The sequence below is a fragment of the Protopterus annectens genome, chromosome 2.part1 (assembly GCF_019279795.1).
Source record: "Protopterus annectens isolate FY-2018-M chromosome 2.part1, PAN1.0, whole genome shotgun sequence".
Lineage (NCBI taxonomy): Eukaryota > Metazoa > Chordata > Ceratodontiformes > Protopteridae > Protopterus > Protopterus annectens.
In genome coordinates this window covers 1,379,305,730-1,379,328,676 of record NC_056729.1, presented here as the reverse complement: position 1 = coordinate 1,379,328,676, position 22,947 = coordinate 1,379,305,730, and the positions used below count along the sequence as shown (strand labels likewise).

At 38.4% G+C, this 22,947-nt stretch overlaps 1 protein-coding gene across 13 annotated transcripts in view; it reads right to left on the bottom strand.

Moving 5' to 3' along the window:
- Positions 1-22,947, bottom strand: part of OTOF (otoferlin) — a 2,911,272-nt gene that overhangs the window by 86,959 nt on the left and 2,801,366 nt on the right. For all 13 annotated transcript variants that reach the window (XM_044062838.1, XM_044062837.1, XM_044062844.1 and 10 more), the window contains 2 exons: positions 16,789-16,967; positions 3,264-3,364 (listed from right to left, as the gene is read on the bottom strand). In XM_044062838.1, the coding sequence (XP_043918773.1) occupies positions 3,264-3,364; positions 16,789-16,967 (280 nt within the window). The remainder of the gene's footprint in view (positions 1-3,263; positions 3,365-16,788; positions 16,968-22,947) is intronic.

Here is a 22,947-nt window from a genome sequence, read left to right as displayed (position 1 = left end):
CCACCTCTATCTTTGCCATGCATCTCATCTCCTTATACTCCTGTCTACTTTCTTCATCTCTCTGACAATCCCACTTCTTCCTCACCAACCTCTTTCTCTGTATACTCTCCTGTACTTCCTCATTCCACCACCAGGTCTCCTTGTCCTCCTTCCTCTGTCCAGATGTCACACCAAGCACCTTTCTAGCAGTCTCCCTTACTAGCTCTGTTGTAGTTACCCAGCTGTTCGCTAACTCTTCACTGCCATCCAGTGCCTGTCTTAACTCTTCTCTGATCTCCACCTCACAATCACCCTTTTTCAGTTTCCACCATTTGATCCTTGGTGCTGCCAGATGTCTAGAATAATAGTATAACACCAAAAGGTTAATGCTCTGAGCTCTCAACAAGGTTCGTCTTGTAGTTTATAGATTGAGTCCCTCATCTGGCTTGCACACTGTGTGAGTCTAAACCAGTTATTTTAACAGACTAGTATTGCCAGCTCAGGCCTGAAAAATGGCATTTGTGCCTAATAGGGTTTCACTTAATAAGTAAATATAGTTCTTTTCTCCATGCTTTGCCAGTACTTTCCTATTACAGCTGTCATTTCTATCTTTTACTCTGCTATATTCTTCTATTTCTGCTTTCAAAGCATTTTAAATATTTATAATTCTGTTTCATGTTTACAATTTTTTCACACCTTTACTGTTACATAATGAATGACTGGCTTTGTTGTGGTTTATGCATTGTTGCAATCTTCTTCGCTCCTTCTACAAATTAATGTTGACATATATTTTGTATATTTATTTATGCTTTGTTGACTGTGTTAATCCCACTAGGCTACTATTGTCTTTTCAGGGGAGACATGAGGTGGTATTTATACTACTTGGTGAAATTTGTCCAGGGCATTGAGGAACTTCTACTACCTTTTTGATAGGTACCATGGAATCTTTTACATCCACATGAGCTACCACCAACTCAGGCAGACAGGACCTAGGTATTTAATGGCTTACATGAAGGTCAGCACACTCGGTAATGCAGCAACCCATATGCTGCACTGCAGTATTAGCAATCCATCTACCTGTTATGGGAATAGAACCCACAACCTTATGCACCAAAGGAAGTGTGCTACCTGTTGTGCCACTGACACTGTGTATACTGTATAACCTGATAGATGTCATTTTCATGTATTCATGTTCCCCATTTCCTTGATTCATCTGGAAACCGCCATCAGCATGGTACATCTTTGTATAGTTATATTAAATAAACATGCATAAAATAAAATAAATTACTGATATAGCACAGCTGTGATTCTCTCATTTGTTTTACAGCCATTGTTTTGGCATTATATCTGTAGTAAGACTACACATCAAATTTCAGCTTGCAACTAATTTTGTATTTTTAAAAATTCTCCTTAACTTGTTCACACCTAGAGTACATTTTTATACTTTCATTCTAACACTTTAGCCCCTTATGGTATCAAGAGATTTTTGGGGTGCTATCATTCCTCATTGAGTGGGGTACCAATTATAATAGCAGGCATTATGTGAAACTGCAAGGAATAAGGAACAAAATGACTACTGTTAATCTAGGATTCACTGCAGGGAAGCTATTAGCCTCTGTTTGTCAATTATTATTCATATTTTCAGATTGGCATTCATATTTTCTTAAGTGAGGGAGTGATTTTTTCATAAATGAGTGAGACACATTCTATTAATGTGTATATTGTGAAATCTTATGTTGTGAGACTGAAGACTGCATTGTCACTGTCCATGGATAATGCTCTATCTGGAGAAACATCAAGATGCTTACCAGTAATTATGAAAATATGCACTATGTTCATTAATATTTATAAAATGAAGTGACTCACAAACTGTTACATGACATCATGTGAAACTTCAGATGCTGAAGACAACTGTCATTGATAGTTGCACTGTAAGTTGTACAGCCTGAAAAATGTTTTGTTTTATTAATAATAATTATGTAAACAGGAATACATTTTATATGTCTATAGATATCTCAGTAAACAAGCACTCAGAAAGGAATTTCTTATGCTCTTTGGAAGTTCATGTATGGCAGAATAAAAGTACCACAACTTTGCAAGATATGAAAAAAAGTTTGTGAAAATTTAGAAAAAAATATTACTCTGTATGTTTACATTATAGTATAATGTAGTTTTTAGACTATGAATGCATTTTCTGCTATCGTTGTAAGGAAAATGTTTTGCTGGAAACACTACTGACTGCACTTTTTTAATGGCATTTACTTTCCATAGTATATTTACATTTGTTTGGCTTATACTTTTTAATATAATTTTTTATGTAGGCGGCAAGAGGCATGTCACCCCACAATCAGTAGATGTGAGTGACTTAAGCAGAGCACATTTTCCTACATAAAGTGTGTGGTGCCCTCTGTGTGAAATAATGCATTTTAACAACAGGATTTGAGATTTCTTTTTTCTTGGTAAGCGATTAAAAGCCCACTGATGGTGAAGTGTAATTTGCCTGAAGTACTATCACTATTTAGGTTTTTAACTTGCATTGAGGACATTAGATCTCATTTGGTTGCCATTAAAAATCTAGTATATGACTAAACTAAAGAAATTAGGCGTGTCTGCTGTTACCTCAATCTAAATCAATGTGCACTAGCAGCATATACAGAATATTCTTAATACTTTTGATTCAGTTGCTGGGAACTATTAGGCCTATTTCTCAAACATGTATGTTTGCATAGTGATGTAATACACTGGTCTCACTGCAGATCTTCAGAGGTAAAATAACATTCCCAGCCCGTCTCAAATAGAATGTATAGCTTAACAAATATTGCACGACAGCACAGATGGTTATTTTTATTTCAAATTTAAACAATGACAGATGTTTCTTCTTCTTTTAAAAGCACTGTTAAAAAATAAGTTATTATTAATCAGATCAGGTAATGATGAGGTGTGTGTGCAGGTAGGTATTGGGCTATCAGCCCTTGTGGGTCATTCTAAGCCCAGCCAATCTCCCTTAAGTGTTAGAATAAAACACTGCACCTTGTGTCTCTGAAGCAAACATCACAACCATAATGACAGATTTGTGTGTGTGAGGGTGTGTATGCAGTACATGCTTGTGTACATATTTGTGTGTGCGTGCTTGTCTATGCTCACAGTGCATGCGAGTGCACATAATCACGAGTTTGTGTATGTGTGTGTGTGTGTGTGTGTGTGTGTGTGTGTGTGTGTGTGTGTGTGTCTGTGCATGTGCATGTATTTGTGTGTGTGTGTGTATATGTGTGTGTAGTACTTACTTTGGCTTCTCCAATGGGTCTGGTTCATTGCGTGCCAGACCGGCGGGGCTCTTTTCTGCCTCTTCTGCTGTGAGGAGATGCAGCTCTGCTTCAACTTTGCCCTAGAAATAGCAACACAGAACCCTGTGTTAGGCTATCAGACAACAGCTAATACATCCAAGAAAATGATAGAATATTCTGTCAGATTGGCATCATCATGACCACAGTTCATTTGTTCTGCACTGTGCTCCTCATCAAAATCAGTTACAAAATGCTTGCAATCATTATACTTAACTCTTTCAATCAGCTTCATGTAGTTAATCTGATGCAATGGCTTTCTGTCAAAAATCATACAACTGACAAAGAAAGCCGTTTTGAATGTCTCCTTTTGTTGCTCATTCGTTCTCAGCTATGTCATCCTCTACAGTGCTGTCCAAATGATGGATATTGTCTCTTAACTTGCTCCTACAAAACCTGATATTTCAGATGTCCATCTCAGTAACATTGAGAGAGAGAGAGAGAGAGAGAGAGAATAAATGAGTACTTATATGTAGTAGCAATAATGTGAATGAGTGACCATCTATTGTACAATTAAAGAGGAACTTTAAGAAAGCAAGAGATGAATTCAAGGCTTATAAAGTATAGATAATAAGTAAGAGAGAAGAATAAATACTTTTTTCCCCTGTTTTTGTCTGACTGTGTTTAGTCAAAAATCCCTTTTCAGGGGAGACCCAGGGAGAAAAGCTTCAGCATAATACAAACATTTTGAACAGACATTCACTAATACTCATGAACAGACATTCAACAATATACATTAGCTATTACACACACTATTGTTAGTTAGATGACATGCATATCAAAGCAGAGTCAACTACTGCACTATAAAAGATATTTATGCATTAGTAGATGTTGAACTTTGAATGTTTGAAGAGGTGTATTAGTGGGTTTTTCAAATAGATAACACATCATGTAATGAGTGCTTAGAAATTCAAAGAAATGGAAGTGATTGAAGTAAATAGGGCAGAAAATATTAATACTGAAGTTGAGAGGTAATGCAGATTCAGCAACATTTCTCCCTCTCTCTATATATATATATATATACGTATGCGTATTATAAAGTTTATATTAGAAGTACAGAGGAGGGAGTGAGCAGTGTCACAAAATAGTGTATATAGCTGGGAGATGCCAGTAGAACAATTTATGTATTGCTGTTTACCTCACAGACACAAGAGACAGGGTTTGATTCTCACCTTTGAAGTAAAATTCCCTAGGCTTAAAACGCCTGCAAGGACAGCTAGCCTAGTACTTACCTATGAACCTGTAAGACTGGTTGTGGCATATAGTATTGTGAATATAGCAAAATGGATTTATAATACTTCAAGCTGAAGATAATAGTGGCATTTCTCCCAGAGATGTATAGGAGTAGATCTATTGATTTGACAGATGAAGTTTTAGTTGTGTTTTAAATTAATTTGCATTCTGAATGCATGTGGTTCCATAGTTTAGCTACAATATTTGATTGTAGAGAGTCACCCGCAGTATTAGATGATTTGGTTATAGTAATTCGTGATTTATGTTTGTCATGTTGATCATTGCTGCAGTAGCTATATTGGTTATATCCTGCCAAGGATATAACAGCCGGCTTGTTTTTGGAGGTAGTTTTCAGGTTAATTCTGTTAAGTACAGCAGCCTCTATGCAGCCATTGACATGGTTGTACAGGGTTTATGTGGATAATTTTTCATAGGCAGCTGTGTTCTCAGGGTTTAGAGGGACACTGAATTTTGACAAACTATTGCTTAATAAGTGATAGTTTGCCTTTGAATTGTTACTAACTGTTACTGAGTTTACTGAGTTTACCAAGTTGATTTTGATTTCAGAGGGGAGAGCTTTATAGTCAGACTTTACCAGGGTGGAGCTCACATGGGAGGAGATGCAGTGTTCTCCCATATTTATGAGTATGAGGTCCAGTATGGTGGAGCCTGTTGTGGGTATATGCACTAACTAGTCTAATGTGTTTGCATTTATTAAGTCCAGGAATCTCTGTGCCTGCAGATTTGGGGCTGTGTATGATTAACAGTCTATAGTGGGGTAATTAAAGGCCCCTATGAATGAGTGGGGTGTTCATTTGGATATTAAGTTTCTCCAGTAGGTCTAATTATGCTTTGAACTTCTTGGGACATGGAGGGTGACCTACAGCTAGCTAGGGTATGGTATCGTATGTTATCTATCGTGATCTACACATAGAGAAACTTCAGTGCGACATCGTACAGGTATCAACCTAGAGATAAATTCATTATTGATGTATACAGAGACACCCCCCACCTTTAACTCCAGTCTGTGTAGCTAATGGTCTAAAAGTGTGGAAGGCAGTGAAATCCTGCACTGCCAGGGTGCTCTCTGTGGCTTTAAACAATGTCTCAGTAACTTGCACAGCTGTCTATATTCTTGAGTGTGAGGAGGGTTTGGAGGGAGTGTATTTTTTTGTTTAGGCTACTGACATTGAGCAATAACACCTTGAAAGTTCAGTTGATGTGATTTTGCTATGTCACTAGGTTTGTTAATTTGACATTGCTTAAAACAGGCTCTTTGAGGGTGGATAAAGTTTTAGTCAGTCTTTAAAACCTTGAGGGGACAGGCGCAGACCAAACCTGGCAAAGCAACGTGGTCTGTTAACCATGTTCTCTCATGCTGACAAATAGTGGATCCCCTTAATGACACCAGAAACTCAGCTAATTGTTAAAATCAATCATCTCTTGTTCATAGTGTGGCATCCAGTTTGGTAAATGTGATATGCTGCTCAGTGCTAGGCTCTATACCAACCTGAGAGATATTGTTCAAGAGCGTTTTAATGTCCCAGGGAGGTACATCTCACATCTTTTACATCTGCACGGACTATGATACAATCATATAGTACCTTTGGTGTAATAATAATAATAATAATAATAATTATAATATTAATAATGATTCTATTTGTTTACCAGGTAAGCGGGCAATCTGGAAGCAATATCTGGTTAGGTGACTCGACTGTAAATATGTACTTATCAACAAATTCTCATTGACATAAACATACCTTAGCCAAACATTAATAAATGTATTTAGTATACTAGTGCAAAAGAACCTTGAAACCTGCTTTTCCTAATCAGAAAAAAAATATATTTAAGAATTAACAGTAAAACAAAATTTAAAGTCCTCTCTCTTGATAATACAACCATTGAAGTCACTTCTCATAGCAAACTATTAGAGGTGATAGTGGATGATAATCTTACATTTGACCTGCATATACACAACTGCATAAGAAAAACTCATCAAAAACAGAACCAAAAACTTTCTCACTGATGCAACTAAAACTACACTTGCCACTACTTATCTCCTCCCCGCTCTTCTATATGGTGTGGCCATCCTTGCAAACCTTCAAATTAAAACTTGAACAATGCTATAACAAAGTTGCTAAATTTGCAGTAGATACCCCTTTCAAAACCCACCACTAGGTAGCACTGAAAAGCCTCAACTGGTTAGAACTGCCACATCAACTAACATATACATAGCTTCCCTCAACCTAAAAAATTATCCAGCATCCATCTGCCCATCCAGCATTAAAAAATATTCTACACAACTATGTTCCCAGTATGTCATTGTGATCCTGTGACCAAAAACTCCTGTCTGTCTACAAACCTGACAAATCTGCTTGGCATAGTCTGTACTTGTAAAAGTTTTGGAACTCTTACCTGTATCTATCAAGTTTATACTTCCTAGCTAAAATCTGGCTCTGTGCTTGCTCAAAATGAGGATAAACTATATCCCTAAATGGGAACACATACCTTTTCATTCCATATACCTCCTTACTCTCTCTTTTTCACTAACTTCCTTACTGCTATCTAATTCTCTTTCCAGACTTTCTCTCTAAATATACCATAAGCCTGTTTTTCCCTCACTTCATACTGCAATTCCTATTCATATTAGACTAACTCACCTTTAATTTCTTTACAAACTGTCTAAAATTTCTCTAAATACTATATGATTGTCATATTCCTTGTATCGATTCTTAATCAATTTTTTTATGTCTAATTTGTTATAATTATTTAAACTGCAGATGTTTTTTATTTTGAAGACTGTAAAATTATTGTTCTTAAAAAAGTTTTGTAATAATTTGGAGCTTTTCTCCCCAGGGCTCCGCTGAAAATGGGCTTCTACCCAGTTGGAATTTCCCAGTCATCAAATGTCAATAGATAAAAAAAACAAAAAAAACCCCATATGTATCAAATAGTATCATCTTGTAGCCAATGAATAACAATTTAGGCACATTTATTTGTTTGTTTTCTTGTTTATTTATTCCATTTGTTTACTGGGATAGTCAGACTGGACAGAAAATTGCCCCTTTTCAGCTGAGTCTAAAGGAGAAAAGCTCCACAGTTTTAACAAAATTAGAAAACAGGTATTTCCAAAACAGATAACACAGAACACTATGAAAGTCTTAACAATTTAATTTTCTGTATTTAGTGTTCAAAGTTACAAAGTTTGTCGGTAAATATACAATATAAAATTTTTGGGAGTGGAAATAAAAGGGGGTGAAGCCAGACAAAGACAAGATAACGTAGAAACTGAAGTAAATAGTAGAAGGAAAAAGGAAGCTATAAAAACAAATGATCATTGCTGAGTTAGGCCTTAGGAGATTTAAGTCTGTAGATAAAGTTAGAGTAAGAACATAGCTTGAAGTTATATGTATATAAAGTATATCGCTTATGTATAGTGATTTTCCTGGAGGATACATGAGTCCAAGTGTTATTATTCAAAAACTTTTTTTTTTATCAAGTATCCTGTGCCAATCTGATTTATAGCTTGTTTTGTTATGTAATATATCAATGGCTGTTTTGTAATTTATCAGTAGCAATACTGGTGAGTATTACATTGGGGCGTTTTGTCCGATATCTGACTATGTTACTTTTTTCCCTGTTCCAAGTAACATTACTAATGTGTAATGAAATTCTTTGTTTGAAAGCCCTTGACATTTGGCCCATAAAAAGACCCTTCAAGGAGTATACCACCATATATATTATCCAATTAATGTCACAAGACACTACAAGTCTGATTGCATAAGTCCTCTGAAGTTCACCAAGGTAAAATATTTCATCTTACAGACCTTGGAGTAATGAGGACATATGCCATATGCATAACAGTCTCAATGTTTGTCCCTCCTGCCATTTCCTCAAAAATTATCATATTTTTACATCAATTCTGATTCTATTCTGTGGTCTTTCCCCTAAAGAAACTAAAAAGCAACAAAAAACAAAATATTGATCAAGAAAATTTCTACCAAAAAAAAAATAATAATAATCATCATTTAAGTATCTACCAATGCTTCTGAATAACCTTCCTGATTAAAAAAAATACTATTATAGGTGCTAAGAAGCCTAACGTTTCTTTGGGTAGGTGTTGGTCTTGATTTACTTTTATATTGTAGTAACTGATTTCTAGATAAATTCTCTGCATCCTGTTTGGTCTTATGCAGTATTTCAACTTTATATCCTCTTTCTATAAATCTGTTAAGACCAGCCACTTCACTTTTATAACCATTGAGTGTAGTACATATTCTCCTAACTTGGTGGTACTGTGTCTTTGGTATATTATTTAATGTGAATTTTAGATGGAAACTCAAAGCACTTAATGTTAATTTTTATTTTCCAGTTTAGTTTCTGGGTAGGTGGGCTGGGCCATTGACCCATTTCAGCCATGACCCGGGTACAAGATTACAGAAAAGAATAAACTTACTTTAAAATTATTACTCACAGTATATCAGTGCAGATGAATAAACCTACAGTAAAATATTATAGAATAATAATATTTAACATGTAGTTACAACAGGCAAGACTGGATAGCAAACATATTTGTATTATGTACAAGAGTAAACATTATTACATTATAACATATTTGCCTACCTGCTATTATAAGCTGCAGAAATAGCCAGTGTTACGAAAGCAGTTGAACTTAGATACATCTTGCAAGGGCTGCTTAATTTTTTTTAATGCTTGAAAGTTTTCTATACTTTTTAAGTCCAAAGGTCTTGATATACATAAGATGGCAATGAAAGGCAAAATGAGAAAATAATCAAATGTTAAAATAGGTGTGGAATGGTCAAAAACAATGCTGAAAAGAAGACTATTAAATGAATATATCTCCTCAATATTTACAGATTTACAAGGAAGGAGAAGGAAGACTTATATCCATTTAGTAGATAAAATAAGGAAAATGAGGTTAATCTGAACCTTGTCTCAGAAGAAATGATCTTGGAAGAACATCATAAGGGAAAGGAAGACAATTAAAGTGGACAGATGATAGCCCTCCTACTAATACTGCAGAACGTATGAGAGAAGTGATAATACGTCCAATTAATCTTTTCAGTAAATTGCTATAGGAGGGTGAGGTTACTGACAACAGGCAGGGAACAGATGTGATCCTCTTTCAAAGGAGTGGAAGCAAGACAGGGGCTGAAAATGACTGTTTTGCTAGTGTGTTTTCAGTTGTGGATAAAATCAAGGATCCCCTGGTGAAGAAGAATTTTAACATGTCTAGAAGGTAGTGGGACACTGGGCTGAAAGCAGAACGGCATTACATCAGAAACGGGATGCCTAACAAATTTGCACATTTTGGTTGAGCTTTTTTTCTCACCAAACACTTTAATTGAAAAACAGTGAATAAAACATATGAATATACAATTAACTCACTTAGGTCAGTGTTTTACTTAACAACCAGCTTTTTGCTTAACCTGCTACCATTACGTACATATATTGTAGAAAATTACATTTAATTACTTTGTTAGTTACAACATTTAGAGGAAAATGCATTGCTTAAATAAATAAAAATATGTTTTTCTTATGTCTCTTTAATGCACTGCAACATAATATTACTGGCTGGTTAAGTGATATAGCATGAATGTGTTTATTGAAGCACCTTGGATGAAGTTGACTCACAGTTCACAGCCTAAAGATTGCTGCTACTAAGCTAAGAGGTATTCAGAAAGAATTCTATATGCCAAATGTTTCTGTAATCAGCAACATGCAACTTAAACATAAGCTGTTCACTGGAAAAGCTCACTCAGACTCTGCCACAGCTTACTGTGAGGGAAAGGTTAGTTTGCTTTTGATTTCTTGTATTTTGTATTACTTTATTTCCTTTTTCTATTTTGTATACTGTGATTTGTTTTCTTTACACTCTGTTTTACTTGTATTCTGCTTTTAATAGCATAGTATAACTTGGAAAGAGATTACACCTGTGTCTCTTGTGTCACACAGAAACTATTTTAAATTTTTTTCCTGACCTTCCCACCCTGTCGCTGTTAATGTTCTTAAACACAACGGTCTTTCTAGTTTCTAGTTACCTGTCCCTTATGTTAATTTGACCACATAACTCCTTCCATCTCCACTTTCACTGGCTGGTGTGAGTAAGCACAACATTATCATTTTGTGAAATTACTCCCCTTCAACTATTTCAATTTATTGGTTATCCCACTGTATTCCCTTGAACCAGAATACAAGTGCCCACCCCCTTTCAATCTATTTTGCTGTTTTAAAATTAGTGGCTCTCCATTTAGACAGCTAAAAATTGTTTTCCCTTGTCATATCTAACTGCTTAGTGCACACTGCAGAGTCTATATCATGTGGTCGAAAGCTAATAATAGCGAATGACCACAACTTCGAAAACACCGGAACTCAAAGTTGCAATTGTGAGGGGCTGCACCCCCCACACCCCCGATAAATATATATACCAACTCAGAGATTGCACTACAGTGAGGAAAGGGCAAATACCCCTATCTACACTATAGTGCAATCCCACAATAGCAACTTTGAGTTCCGGTGTTTTCGAAGTTGTGGTAGTTCGCTATTATTAGCTTTCGACCACGTGATATAGACCGCTCACTATAGTGTTTAGTAACCCATTTTGTTCATCTTACCTTTAAACATCTATTGCAGGATTGGAGAGCCCACATTTTGCCTCTCAGTAGTCATCTTGGGATTAGTGCTTCTGTTGTCTCCTGGTGAGAGAGGGACATTATTTCCTGGAGACTGCTGATCACCAGAAACCTAATAACTACTTTATAAGTGACAGCTTGAAATTTGTGCTTACATTCTGTTCCTGGTGAGAGAAGGAGCAGAGTGCATTGATTCTTGACTCTTTCTGGTTGGACATTGAGTGTCTGTGGTTAACATTCCTGATTGGTCTGGTTGTTATTCAAGGCATCTACTAGGAAAAGGTTACAACACGCCTACAGACCCTTGCATCATCAGGGACAAGAGTGTGAATCACCAAACAGGCTGTGGCCTGCTTCTCATCTTGTGATTGGTGCTAACATTTTGTTTCTGTTGAGAGAAGAGCCAAAGAGTATTGTATCCCAGAAGAATGAAGCTGTGGTGAGTCCAGCAGTAGTATTAGCCAGGCAGTAGCCATTCATGTGACTCCCCTCTTTTCATCATTCTTGACAAGCTAATTCTTTGTTTTCAGTAAGTACTGCTTGATTTGTTTGTAAATTCAGAATATCTGCCTAAATACATCATCCTTAAATTTTCAGGGTTTACGTATTAGTTTCCCCTCAAGTATTTGGCAGTGCTCTGTACAGACTCAGACACATTGAGTAACATTTTTCATGTAAAAGCACGATTTAAATTTCTCCAATACCTAGTTACACACATGACAACTAGTTTGCAGTGACAAGCACTGTCCCCATAGTTGCAAACTGGATACTCCTGACATTGCTTTATATTGTCACTCCAACTGTCTAATGAATAAAAAAAGGGTCTGTTGCCATGGATATGAACTTTCCCACTATCTCTGTTACTAGCTTGGTGGATATGGGCATCCTGAGGCAATGTAGAATTGCCTAATGTTTACTGACAACCAGTTAATTCTCAAACAAACTGATACGGTATGTGACAGATGTATTTAAACAATGTCACTGGAGGCAAAATTCTCACATAAAAGTACTCCTAATGCCAATAAGGTTGTCAATAGTATACAAGCTGCACCAATCACACACAATTCAAAGCAGACATATAGACCCATGTATGCTGAGGCACTTAAATGTAACCTTTCTAAACCACAAAGACCTCCTAGATGAAGCACACATAACAAATACCATCAGCAGCCCCAAATGCACTCTTTCAAAACACCTACATCAGCACATAGAGCTACATCTCATGGAGCCTCTACCTCCAAGCCCATAAGGCAAGCCACCATACAATCCAACATTCTAGTCATTGGAGGCTCCATCGTGAGACACACTGATGTCCTTCGCACCAGGCTGAGTAACGAGAAACTCACAGTCAGTTGCTTATCAGGGACTAGGATCCGCCACATTATGCATGCACTCAGGTTTTTAGACCACAAGTACCAGTATGACTCGGCCATAGTCCATGTGGAAGTAAATGACTTGAGACATATCTCCCCAGACTATATGAAGAGAGACATCATGGAGCTCTCGGAATATGTGTCTTAGGCTGCTATGAACTCCCAAACTTACTTACACTAAATCAACTATTAATTGCTCACACAGTTATGTATAAACCAGATAACTGTCCATCTCTAAGGGATCTTGTCCAACCATATACAAACCTTAAATCTCTTAGGTCAGCTAACAAGGTACTACTCAAAGTTAACAAATTACATAACTCATTCGGTAACTCTTTATACAGTTTTATAATCTCTAAATACCGGAACTCTCTTCCCCAACAAATATTAGCCGTCAATAATGCACATGATTTCAAGCATGCACTAAAACAACATTTCTTAACCCACTGGACCTGCTCCCGTTGACCCTTAGCCTAACCTGTTTTTCTATACTATAATCCTGCTTGTATGCTTTTTCAACTGGTTCTCATAGTCAACCTGGCAATGATACCTCCTACTTATTCAATTATTCTTTCTGGTACCTCCTTGGTCACTTGTTCCTCAAAAAACAAATGTGAGTGTAAAGATCAAAAGTGCTAACTATTATTTGTACTGTGATTCATTTTATTTCCTTAGAACCTGTTTTTGCTGTATATGATACATTTTAATATGTTTTGTATAAATAAGATATCATCTTTCTTGTGATGTATCACTATGCTGTATGTACTGGAGCTTTTCTTCCTGGGTCTCCATTGAAAATGGGCTTTTTGCCCAGTTGGACAATTACCCAGTAAACAAATGTAAATAAATAATCAATAAATAAATAAATGAGCCTAACATTGAGCAGCATTTTACCTTCTCCAAGGATGGTGCCACAATACAAACAAATAATTGGCTTAGTTTCTGGTGTCATTCTAAGGGGGTGCAATATTTGTCAGCATGGAAGGAGATGGTCAACAGATCATGCTGCTTTGCCAGGGATTGTCTGCACCTCTTCCCTGTAGACTTTTGAATATTAGATAAAACATTGTCTTCCCCTATAGTGCCTTTTTTAGGCAATGCCAAACTGAAAGTACTTCCGACATAGAAAATCAAAACCAAGTAAATCTAAAGGTATTACTGCTCAGTGCTAGGAGTCTAAACAAAAAACTCCACTCCCTAGAAGCTCTCTTCACCCTAGAGAATACTAATGTTTGTGTGGTCACTGAGACATGGTTTAAAGCTGCGGAGAGCACACCAACAGTGCAAGGTTATAATGTCTTCCACACATTTAGACCAGCTACTACACAGGCAGGGACTAAACATGGAGGTGTCTCTATTTACATCAAACATTAATATACTTCAAGGCTGGTCAAACAGGACAATGTGCTTGAGCTGCTCCATGTTCAAATCACAACAGAAAAATCCAATACCAATTCTTTGTAAGCTATAGGTCCTTCTCTATGATACAGGAAACCCATACCATGTATTTAAACTTATTAGAAACACTAACCATTCAACCCAATACCATATTCATGGGTGACTTTAATTATCCCACTATTAACTGGAAATACTATATGACACCAAACATATACAAGCACAGTGATTCCTGGATTTTCTAAACACAAACTCCCTGGCCCAAATAGTCAATATACCAACTAGGGCTGCAAACATACTGGATCTGGTCCTCACTAATATGGGAGAGTGCTGCACACCCCTCTACTGTAATGTTTTCCCTGGTAAGGTCAGACCACAAAATGGTCTCCATTGAAGTAAAAATAAAACTGGGTCCCTCAGCTAAACCTGGAATATTCAGGAACTACTCTAAGGCTAACCTCCTGCTATTAAGTGATAACCTGGCAAAATTTCAAGCCCCCATAAACCCTGAGAACACTGCTGCTTATGCAGAACTGTTCACAGAAACCCTATACAAGCATATTAATAGCTGCATAGCGGCAGCTGTACCCACCAGGAAGAAGTACAGAACTACTCAAAAAACAAGCCACTCTGGTGGAATCACAACATCAGTAGGCTGTATAAAAGAAGGAAGAAAATCATGGCAAAACGTAGGAGATGCAGAAACCAGCTGGATAAAAGCACTCTAATCAAATTAAACAAACAACTCAGAGGACAAATAAAGTCTACCAAAGCCAAATTTGAGGTAAATTTTGCCTCCCAGGCCAAGGGTAACCACAAGGCATTCTTTAGCCATGTCCACAACCTCAAAGGTAATGCACAGTTGTGTGCAGAGCTCATTGTAAATGAAACCACCTATACTGAGCCAAAAGATATAGCAAACCCACTGGCCAATAAAGTCATCTCCAACTTTACCACTCTCTCTCCTCCTCAACCTTTCTTCAGGAAATACCATCAAATATAACTCCCCCTACTGTCACTAGGGAACAGGTCCTTAATACTGTCTCTAAGGCCAAGAACACTGCATCAGTGGGCCCAGACAATATCACAGGACACCTTCTAAATAGCATGAAACGTGACATCATTTCCTCTGGAATTACTATTTAACTGATGCCACCAAACAGGCTTCATGCCTCATGAATGGAGAACAGCAACAGTCATACCTCTGCACAAAGGTGGGCCATCTGCAGACCCTAGAAACTATAGACCCACAAGTCTCAATTGTCTTATATGTAAAGCCATGGAAAGAATTATCATGGAGATGATCGAAAGTGATATAGTAAACCTCCAGACACTAGACCCAACCCAGTTTGGTTTTGTCAAGTGCAGATCATGCCTACTCAACTGGACTTCTTTGAGAAGGTAACCAAAGCAATGGATGAGGGCACAATGGTTCACATTGCCTACCTTGACCTGGCCAAGGCATTTGACACAGTAACCTGCATGGGCATTGTTGATAAACTCAAGAGGTTAGGTACAAACATATACGCCACCCAGTAGATAGCCAGCTGGCACACAGACAGGACCCAGGAAGTTATAACTGGGGAGTCCACCTCTTCAAAAAGGCTGGTCGCAAGTGGAGTCCCTCAGGGATCAGTCCCTGGAGTGCTGCTTTTTGGCATTTACTTCTCTGAAGTCAAGGCCAATGTCATTGGTCTCTGGCTGACTAAATCTGCAGATGATTGCAAATTAGGAACTGTCATTGAATCCCACACTCACACAAATGTTCTCCAGGAGGGGCTGACACAGACAAACAACTGATGTCAGAGCCATGGACTAAAACTAAATGCCAAGAAATGCATAACAATATCCTTTGGGAAGTCATCCACCCCTGGTAACTATCATATTGACAACACACCCTTTAGAGTTGACCCAGTAGTCAGGGACTTAGGGACACACACGGATAGTAATCTAGCCTTTGACCATCACGTGTCTACAGTAGTGAAGAAATCATTCTATGTTGCGCAGTCATTGAGTACAATGCCCCCTTTGGTCTGTACCTAACCAGCATATCCAACAACTGGAATGTCCACAGAGGTTCCTCACTAAAAGAATGCAGGGCATAAGTAATATATCCTATGCAGACCGCCTCAAGGCCCTATCCCCTGTATTCTGTCTCCTACAGGCTTTTGAGGGGAGATCTATACTTGGCATACAGGACATTGTCAGACTCCTTCTCCTGCATATCCACAAAGCAAACAGCACCTGAATTACCCATTCTAAGGACTTAAACCATGTCTGTGATATAAATAGGACCTGACGGAGAGACAGGTAGTATCCCAGAGACCATCTATGGAACAAGCTCCCTATCCATGTGAAGCAGAGTTCCTCCCTAACCCATTTAATGTGAAACAATTGGATAGGAAACAGGGAATTCATCCCTGGTTTGGCACCCATGTGTCTAATGGACTAAGGCAACCTGCAAATGGTTCATCTCCCAGGCCCCTGCTTGTAAATGTTTCATGTTCCAAGCCCATGTTTACACTTATCAAGGGTATCTGAACTTGCCAGAGTTTTGGGATGCATGGCTAGGCTTAAAATGGCCCTTGTGGTCATTAGCCTAGTGAACACCTATGAACCTATGAAAGGTAGCCATTGTTATACTTCAAATGGCAAATCAAATGAATAAAAATTGTTGCCTGACACTCTGGGTGTTTACTGCATACTGTCACAGTGGGATACCAGGCAGTGACACTATTTTTTATTGGGTGAGAAAGACTTCCAAACCTGACTTGAGCTAATAACATTCTAAAATAATAGAGCATGACCACTTACTGTTAGTTCCAGTTCATCGTTCTCGTTTCGAGCCACGAAGGGCCACCAACCCTTTACTCTCTTCTGTTTGAAAATGGAGACTGTAGGAAGCTCCACTTCGCTGGTCACCATATCAATTGAGCATTGCTTTGATGTCTTAGCACCACGTGGGAAGCGGTTCAGGTCAAGCTCGATTGCACCTGTTAAAAGAAAAATCAAATTTCAGTACAAAATTATTCATAAACAGCTTCTGTAAAATATTATTCTTACAGACTAGGAAGGTTGCATTTTGTGAGCCATTAGAAAAGGGTGGGGGTGGGGGAGATATTTGCTCCATACTGTACCTATACAAAAGCAATGGTCATACTATTAAGAAAAAAACTTTGACGTGTAAAAATAGATTAATTTTCTCATTTATGAAAAGGATAAATGGACTGCCTTTACCTAAATAAAGACTGTCTACATGGATATTTTTCTGTAGTGCTGTTTATTATAATAAAACAAAACAACATTCTGAAGGGTCAGGGTAGGGCAGTCTGTATAAGAGATGTTGCCACTTCAGCTATGTATATGAAAACATTCCTTACCCAGGCAACCACTCTGACTAATGTATATACTTTTACTAAAGACTGTATGACTGATGCTCACCCTTGAGGTACACTAGTCTTTGGCACTGCTGTTTTATAGGCAGTTCTATAGCTGTCCATCTTTCTGAAATTACCTAGGAATGTTTCAGTCGGTAGGCAATGAACTACTCTCCAAACAACTCTTCCAGTTTTAAACTGTGTAGCTGTGCAAGAAATTCATCATAACTGTAGTTCTGTGAGGGTGAAGTCATTCTGACAGCAAGGGCACTCATGCATCATCCTACTGCTAGATTTACTTTTGTGTTTAAATCATGCTCTTAACTGAGCTTCTCTCAGTTCTATGTTGGTATGTTCTGCATGTGCCTGTTCAGTGTTTAACTGTATTTATTTCAAATGTTACCTGCCATCTGTATATCATAACTTTTGCCCGTCTTGAATTTTCTTGTTCAGAAGAATTAAAATCTACAGTTATTGATGCAGGTGACATACAGAATGTGCACAGACTCCTACCAACTGACAACCATCACAAGGCGCTTGTGCTTTTTCATTCATTTGGGCAGTACTATTAAAGGAATATGGCCAGTATGCACCTTCCTTCACAGGTGAATAATCAATAAGTAATGAATTAATGTCTTCATTACTGTCTTAGATCCAGAGAATGTGAGTATCTCAAAGAGGTGTACTATACCTCCACCAAATGTAGCATTTTTATTTTCAAGTCTCTTTTGAGGAGATCTAAGACTGAGACATCAGTAAAATTCTATTTTCTGTTAAATGACATACATTCAATAAACGTTTTCCACCTGGCATATTGAGGCAGAGGAGATAATTCCAAGCATGTGCACAGATCAATGTATACATGAATAAAATCTGGGCATTCATATACATATATACCACAATATCATCAATCCTTCTGGTCTTTCAGTTTAAAGATGTAAGTTTTGCCTTTTATTCTGCATTAGCCACAGCTGTCAGAACGTATGAGCTACATACGTTTATGGTAGTACTTTATTTATACTAATTCTTTTCAGCTGTACCCAAATGTGTTAGAATATGCAAATTAATACACTTGAAGCTGGCAAAAAATAAAGTAAATGGAAATATTTAAATTACATTTTTTATTACTTTCGTTATTTATAATTCATTATTTCTTACTTGTTAACTGTGTAAGTAAACTGGTCTTTCTAGAACCCTTTTCAACCATGTCTCAGGCAACAGAAGCAAGTACAAATATAACGTATACGAATAATTTAGTACAGATAATCAATCAGCATGTTTTTGGAGGTGAAAGGAAACTGAAGAACTTAGAGAAAACCCTTGCATAAATGGAGACAGCATTCACAGCATTTATTAGAGGTCAGGACTGAACCCCAGGCCCTGTGATTGTGAGTTAGAGATCTTGCCAGTGATCTATCATACTGTCCACATATATCAGAAGTGGGACGGTAATATGAGTGGAAGGGCAACAAGATTAACTAGAACCTTAAAACTTTACATTTCAATGGGCTTATAAAAAGTGAAAAAAGAAGCTGCCATTAGGCTGCTGATGCCAAGAAAACACAGGGTAATATAGATACTCAGTACACTCTTTACAAAGCTTCATACTCTGCTGCACATTGGTTTAAAAGTTTGTACCAGCATGAAGGCATTTGAAACAGACAGAGAGAGAGCTTCTTCTTCTTTCGGCTGCTCCCAGTAGGGGTCACCACAGGGGATCAACTGTTTCCATTTCTTCTTGTCCTCTGCATCTTGCTCTGTCACACCAACCACCTGCATGTCCTCTCTCACCACATCCATAAACCTTATCTTAGGCCTTCCTCTTTTCCTGTTACCTGGCAGCTTCATCCTTAGTATCTTTTTCCCAATATACTCTGCATCCCTCCTCAGCACATGTCCAAACCAACGTAATCTTGCCTCTCTGGCTTTGTCTCCAAACCTTCCAACCTGGGCTAACCCTCTAATATACTTATTCCTAATCCTGTCCATCCTCGTCACACCCAATGCAAATCTTAACATCTTCAACTCTGCCATGTCAAGCTCTGACTCCTGCCTTTTTGTCAATGCCACTGTCTCAAACCCATATAACATAGCTGGTCTCACTGCCCTCTTGTAGACCTTCCCTTTCACTCTTACTGGTACTCATCTGCCACAAATCACTCCTGACACTCTTCTCCACCCACCCCATCCTGCCTGTACTCTCTTCTTCACCTCTCTTCCACACTCACCATTACTCTCAACTGTTGATCCCAAGTATCTAAACTCATCCCCCTTTGCCACCTCTACTCCCTGCATCTTCACCATTCTTCTATCCTCCCTCTCATACACACATATATTCTGTTTTAGTCCTGCTGACCTTCATTCCTCTTCTAGAGCATATCTCCACCTCTCCAGGGTCTCATCCACCTGTTCCCTACTCTCGCTACAGATCACAATGTCATCTGCAAACATCATAGTCCACGGGAACTCCTGTCTGATCTCGTCTGTCAACCTGTCCATCACCATTGCAAATAAGAAAGGGCTCAAAGCTGATCCTTGATGTTATCCCACCTCCACCTTAAACGCATCCGTCACTCCCACCGCAGACCTCACCGCTGTCACACTACCCTCATACATATCCTGTACCACTCTTACATACTTCTCTGACACTCCCGACTTCTCATATAATACCAGAACTCTTCTCTAGACAGAGAGAAAGAGCATATTTGAAAAATAGCTAAACTGATCAACCAGTCATCAGAAGGTCAGCAATAAATGTGATACCACAAAGTATGAATTTATTGTCCTACTACAAGAAATATAAGGATGTGAGTAAAGAAAATAATACAATCAAGATTCAAAATCTTGAGATGTTTGTCTGCACTTAAATTGTACACACACACACACACACACACACACACACACGCACGCACACACACACACACACACACACACACACACACACACACACACACACACACACACACACACACACACACACACACACACACATCTTGGGGCCCAACTTCAGCAGTTCACAACCTAACAAAACCAAACAGAAAAGCATCTTTTGAGTAGTTATTCAGATGTTCAGACATTTTAAGAAACTACACTCCTCTTGAGATTCGGCCTTGTCTATAATACATCTGTCTTTACTGAAATGCTGAAGCATATCATTCTTCCTTATCCTACATCCTTGCATGTTCACTTGCACTGATCTTTAACATCTCCCTAAGAAGTCTTCACTGGTTAGTGCTTTTCTGATTGGGGGACGACAAAACATTTTTTGTACTATGTGTACTTGGGAAGCAGTCTAAATAAACTCAAATCCAGGAGTCTGAACAAGAAATTCCACTCTATGCAAGTTTTCCTTACCCTGGAGAATGGAGACATCTGTACAGTTACTGAGACATGGTTTAAAGCTGTAGAGAGCAGCCTGGTAGTGCAGGGCTACAATGCCATCTATACATGTAGACCAGCTACTGCACAGGAAAGGGTAAAATGTGGAGGTGTCTTAATTTATATAAAAAATAAGCACATCTCAAAGCTGGTCAAATGGTATGATACACAAGCTTTTCCATATTCAAATCACCATAGGCAAAGTCCCACAACACATTCCTGCAAGCTACAGGTCCCCCTCTCTGATCCAGAAAACCCATAACACATACTGAAATGTACTAGAGAGACACTTTCTATTCAACCCAGCACATATTTGTGGGCAACTTTAATTATTCTGTTATAAACTGGGAATCATACAAGACCCCAGACATGCAGGCCCAGAGATTTTTGGACTTTGGAAACACAAACATCCTGAAGCAGCTCATCTGCATGCCCATTAGGGTTGATAACATCCTTGACCTGGTCCTCACAAACATGAGAGAACATTATACCTCCTCATTGTAACGTCCTCAATGGTCAGGTCAGACCATAAAGCTGTCACCTTTGAAACAAAAATAAAAACCAGGACCCCTAACCCTGGAACTTTTAGGAATTATTGTAAGGCAAACTTTCTACTATTAAGCAATACCCAAGCAAAATTTCAAGCCCCTGCAAACCTTGAGTACATTGCTGTCTATGCGTAATTGTTCATAAAAAATGTGTACGATTCTGTTGATGGATGCACAGAGACAGCAGTACATAGCTGGAATAAGCACAGACAAACTCTGAAAACAAGCCACCTTGATGGAATCCCAACTTCAGTTAGTTGTATGACAAAAGGAAGAAAATCATGGCAGAAATTAGGAAGTGCAATGCCAGCTACGTAAAAACTCATCAATTTAAATAAGCAACTCAGGTGGCTAATCAAGTCTACCAAAGCAAAATTTGAGATAAAAATAGCATCCCAGGTCAAGGATAATCACAAGTCATTTTTTAGCAATTCTGCAACCTCAAAGGCAATTAACAATAATGTGCTGAACCAATTATAAATATAGCCACCTCTGCTGAGCCACAGGATAAAGCAAGTCTACTGGCTGACACATTTATCTCCAGTTTTATCCCCTCCCCCCAGACACCCCTTGGGAAATACCCTTAACCATAACTCTCCCAAATATCACTAGGGAACAGGTCCTCAATGCAGTATCCAAGGCCAAGAACACTGAATCAAAGGGTCTAGATAATATCCAAGGATGCCTTCTTAACAGCATGAAACATGACCTATCAGGACCATTACGATTACCACTTAACTGTAACCTCCAGAAAGGCTTCATGCCAAGCAAATGGGGGACTGCAACTGTCATCCCTCTATGCAGAAGTGTGGGCCATGTATGGACACTGGTAACCTCAGACCCATAAATCTGGCTGGTCTCATATACAAAGACATGGAAAGAATTATCATGGAAATGATAAACAATGGCATAGGAAACCTGCATTCACTGGATCCAACCCAGTTTTGTTTCATCAAAGGCAGGTCATGCCTACTCACCTGGGGGACTTCTTTGAGAAGGTTACCAAAGCAATGGATGATGGCAAAATAGCGCATACTGCCTACCTTGACCTGGCCAAGGCATTGTAGACAAACTCAAGAAATTAGGTATAATCCCCTATGTCACATGCTGGATGGTCAGCTGACTCAAAGATAGGACCCAAGAAGTTAAGCTTGGGAAGTCAATCTCCACAATCTACTGGCTGACAAGATGTTCCTCATGGCTTGGTGCTGGGGCCACTCCTTTTTGGCATCTACTTCTCTGAAGTGAAGCCCAACATCAAGGGCCTCTGGATGACCAAGTCTGCAGATGATTCCAAATGAGGTACAGTCACTGAATACTCCAGAGACACAAATACCATCCAGCAAGGCCTAACACAGATCAATAACTGGCGCCAGAGCCATGGTCTAAAGCTCAGTGCCAAGAAATGCATAATAATATCCTTTGAGAAAATAGTTACCTATGGAAATTACCACACTGAGAATACACCCCTAAGAATAGAGCCAGTGGACAGGGATTTAGGAATGTTGGGCAACTTATAAATAATGGAATTTCATCTAGGTCCAAGGATGTCAATGTTCTGCTGTACTTGGCCTTTACCAGACCCATAATCGAGCACATCACCCCATTCAGTATGTACCTGAAGTTTTATGCAACAACTAGAGCATCTACAGAGGTTCCTCACAAAAACA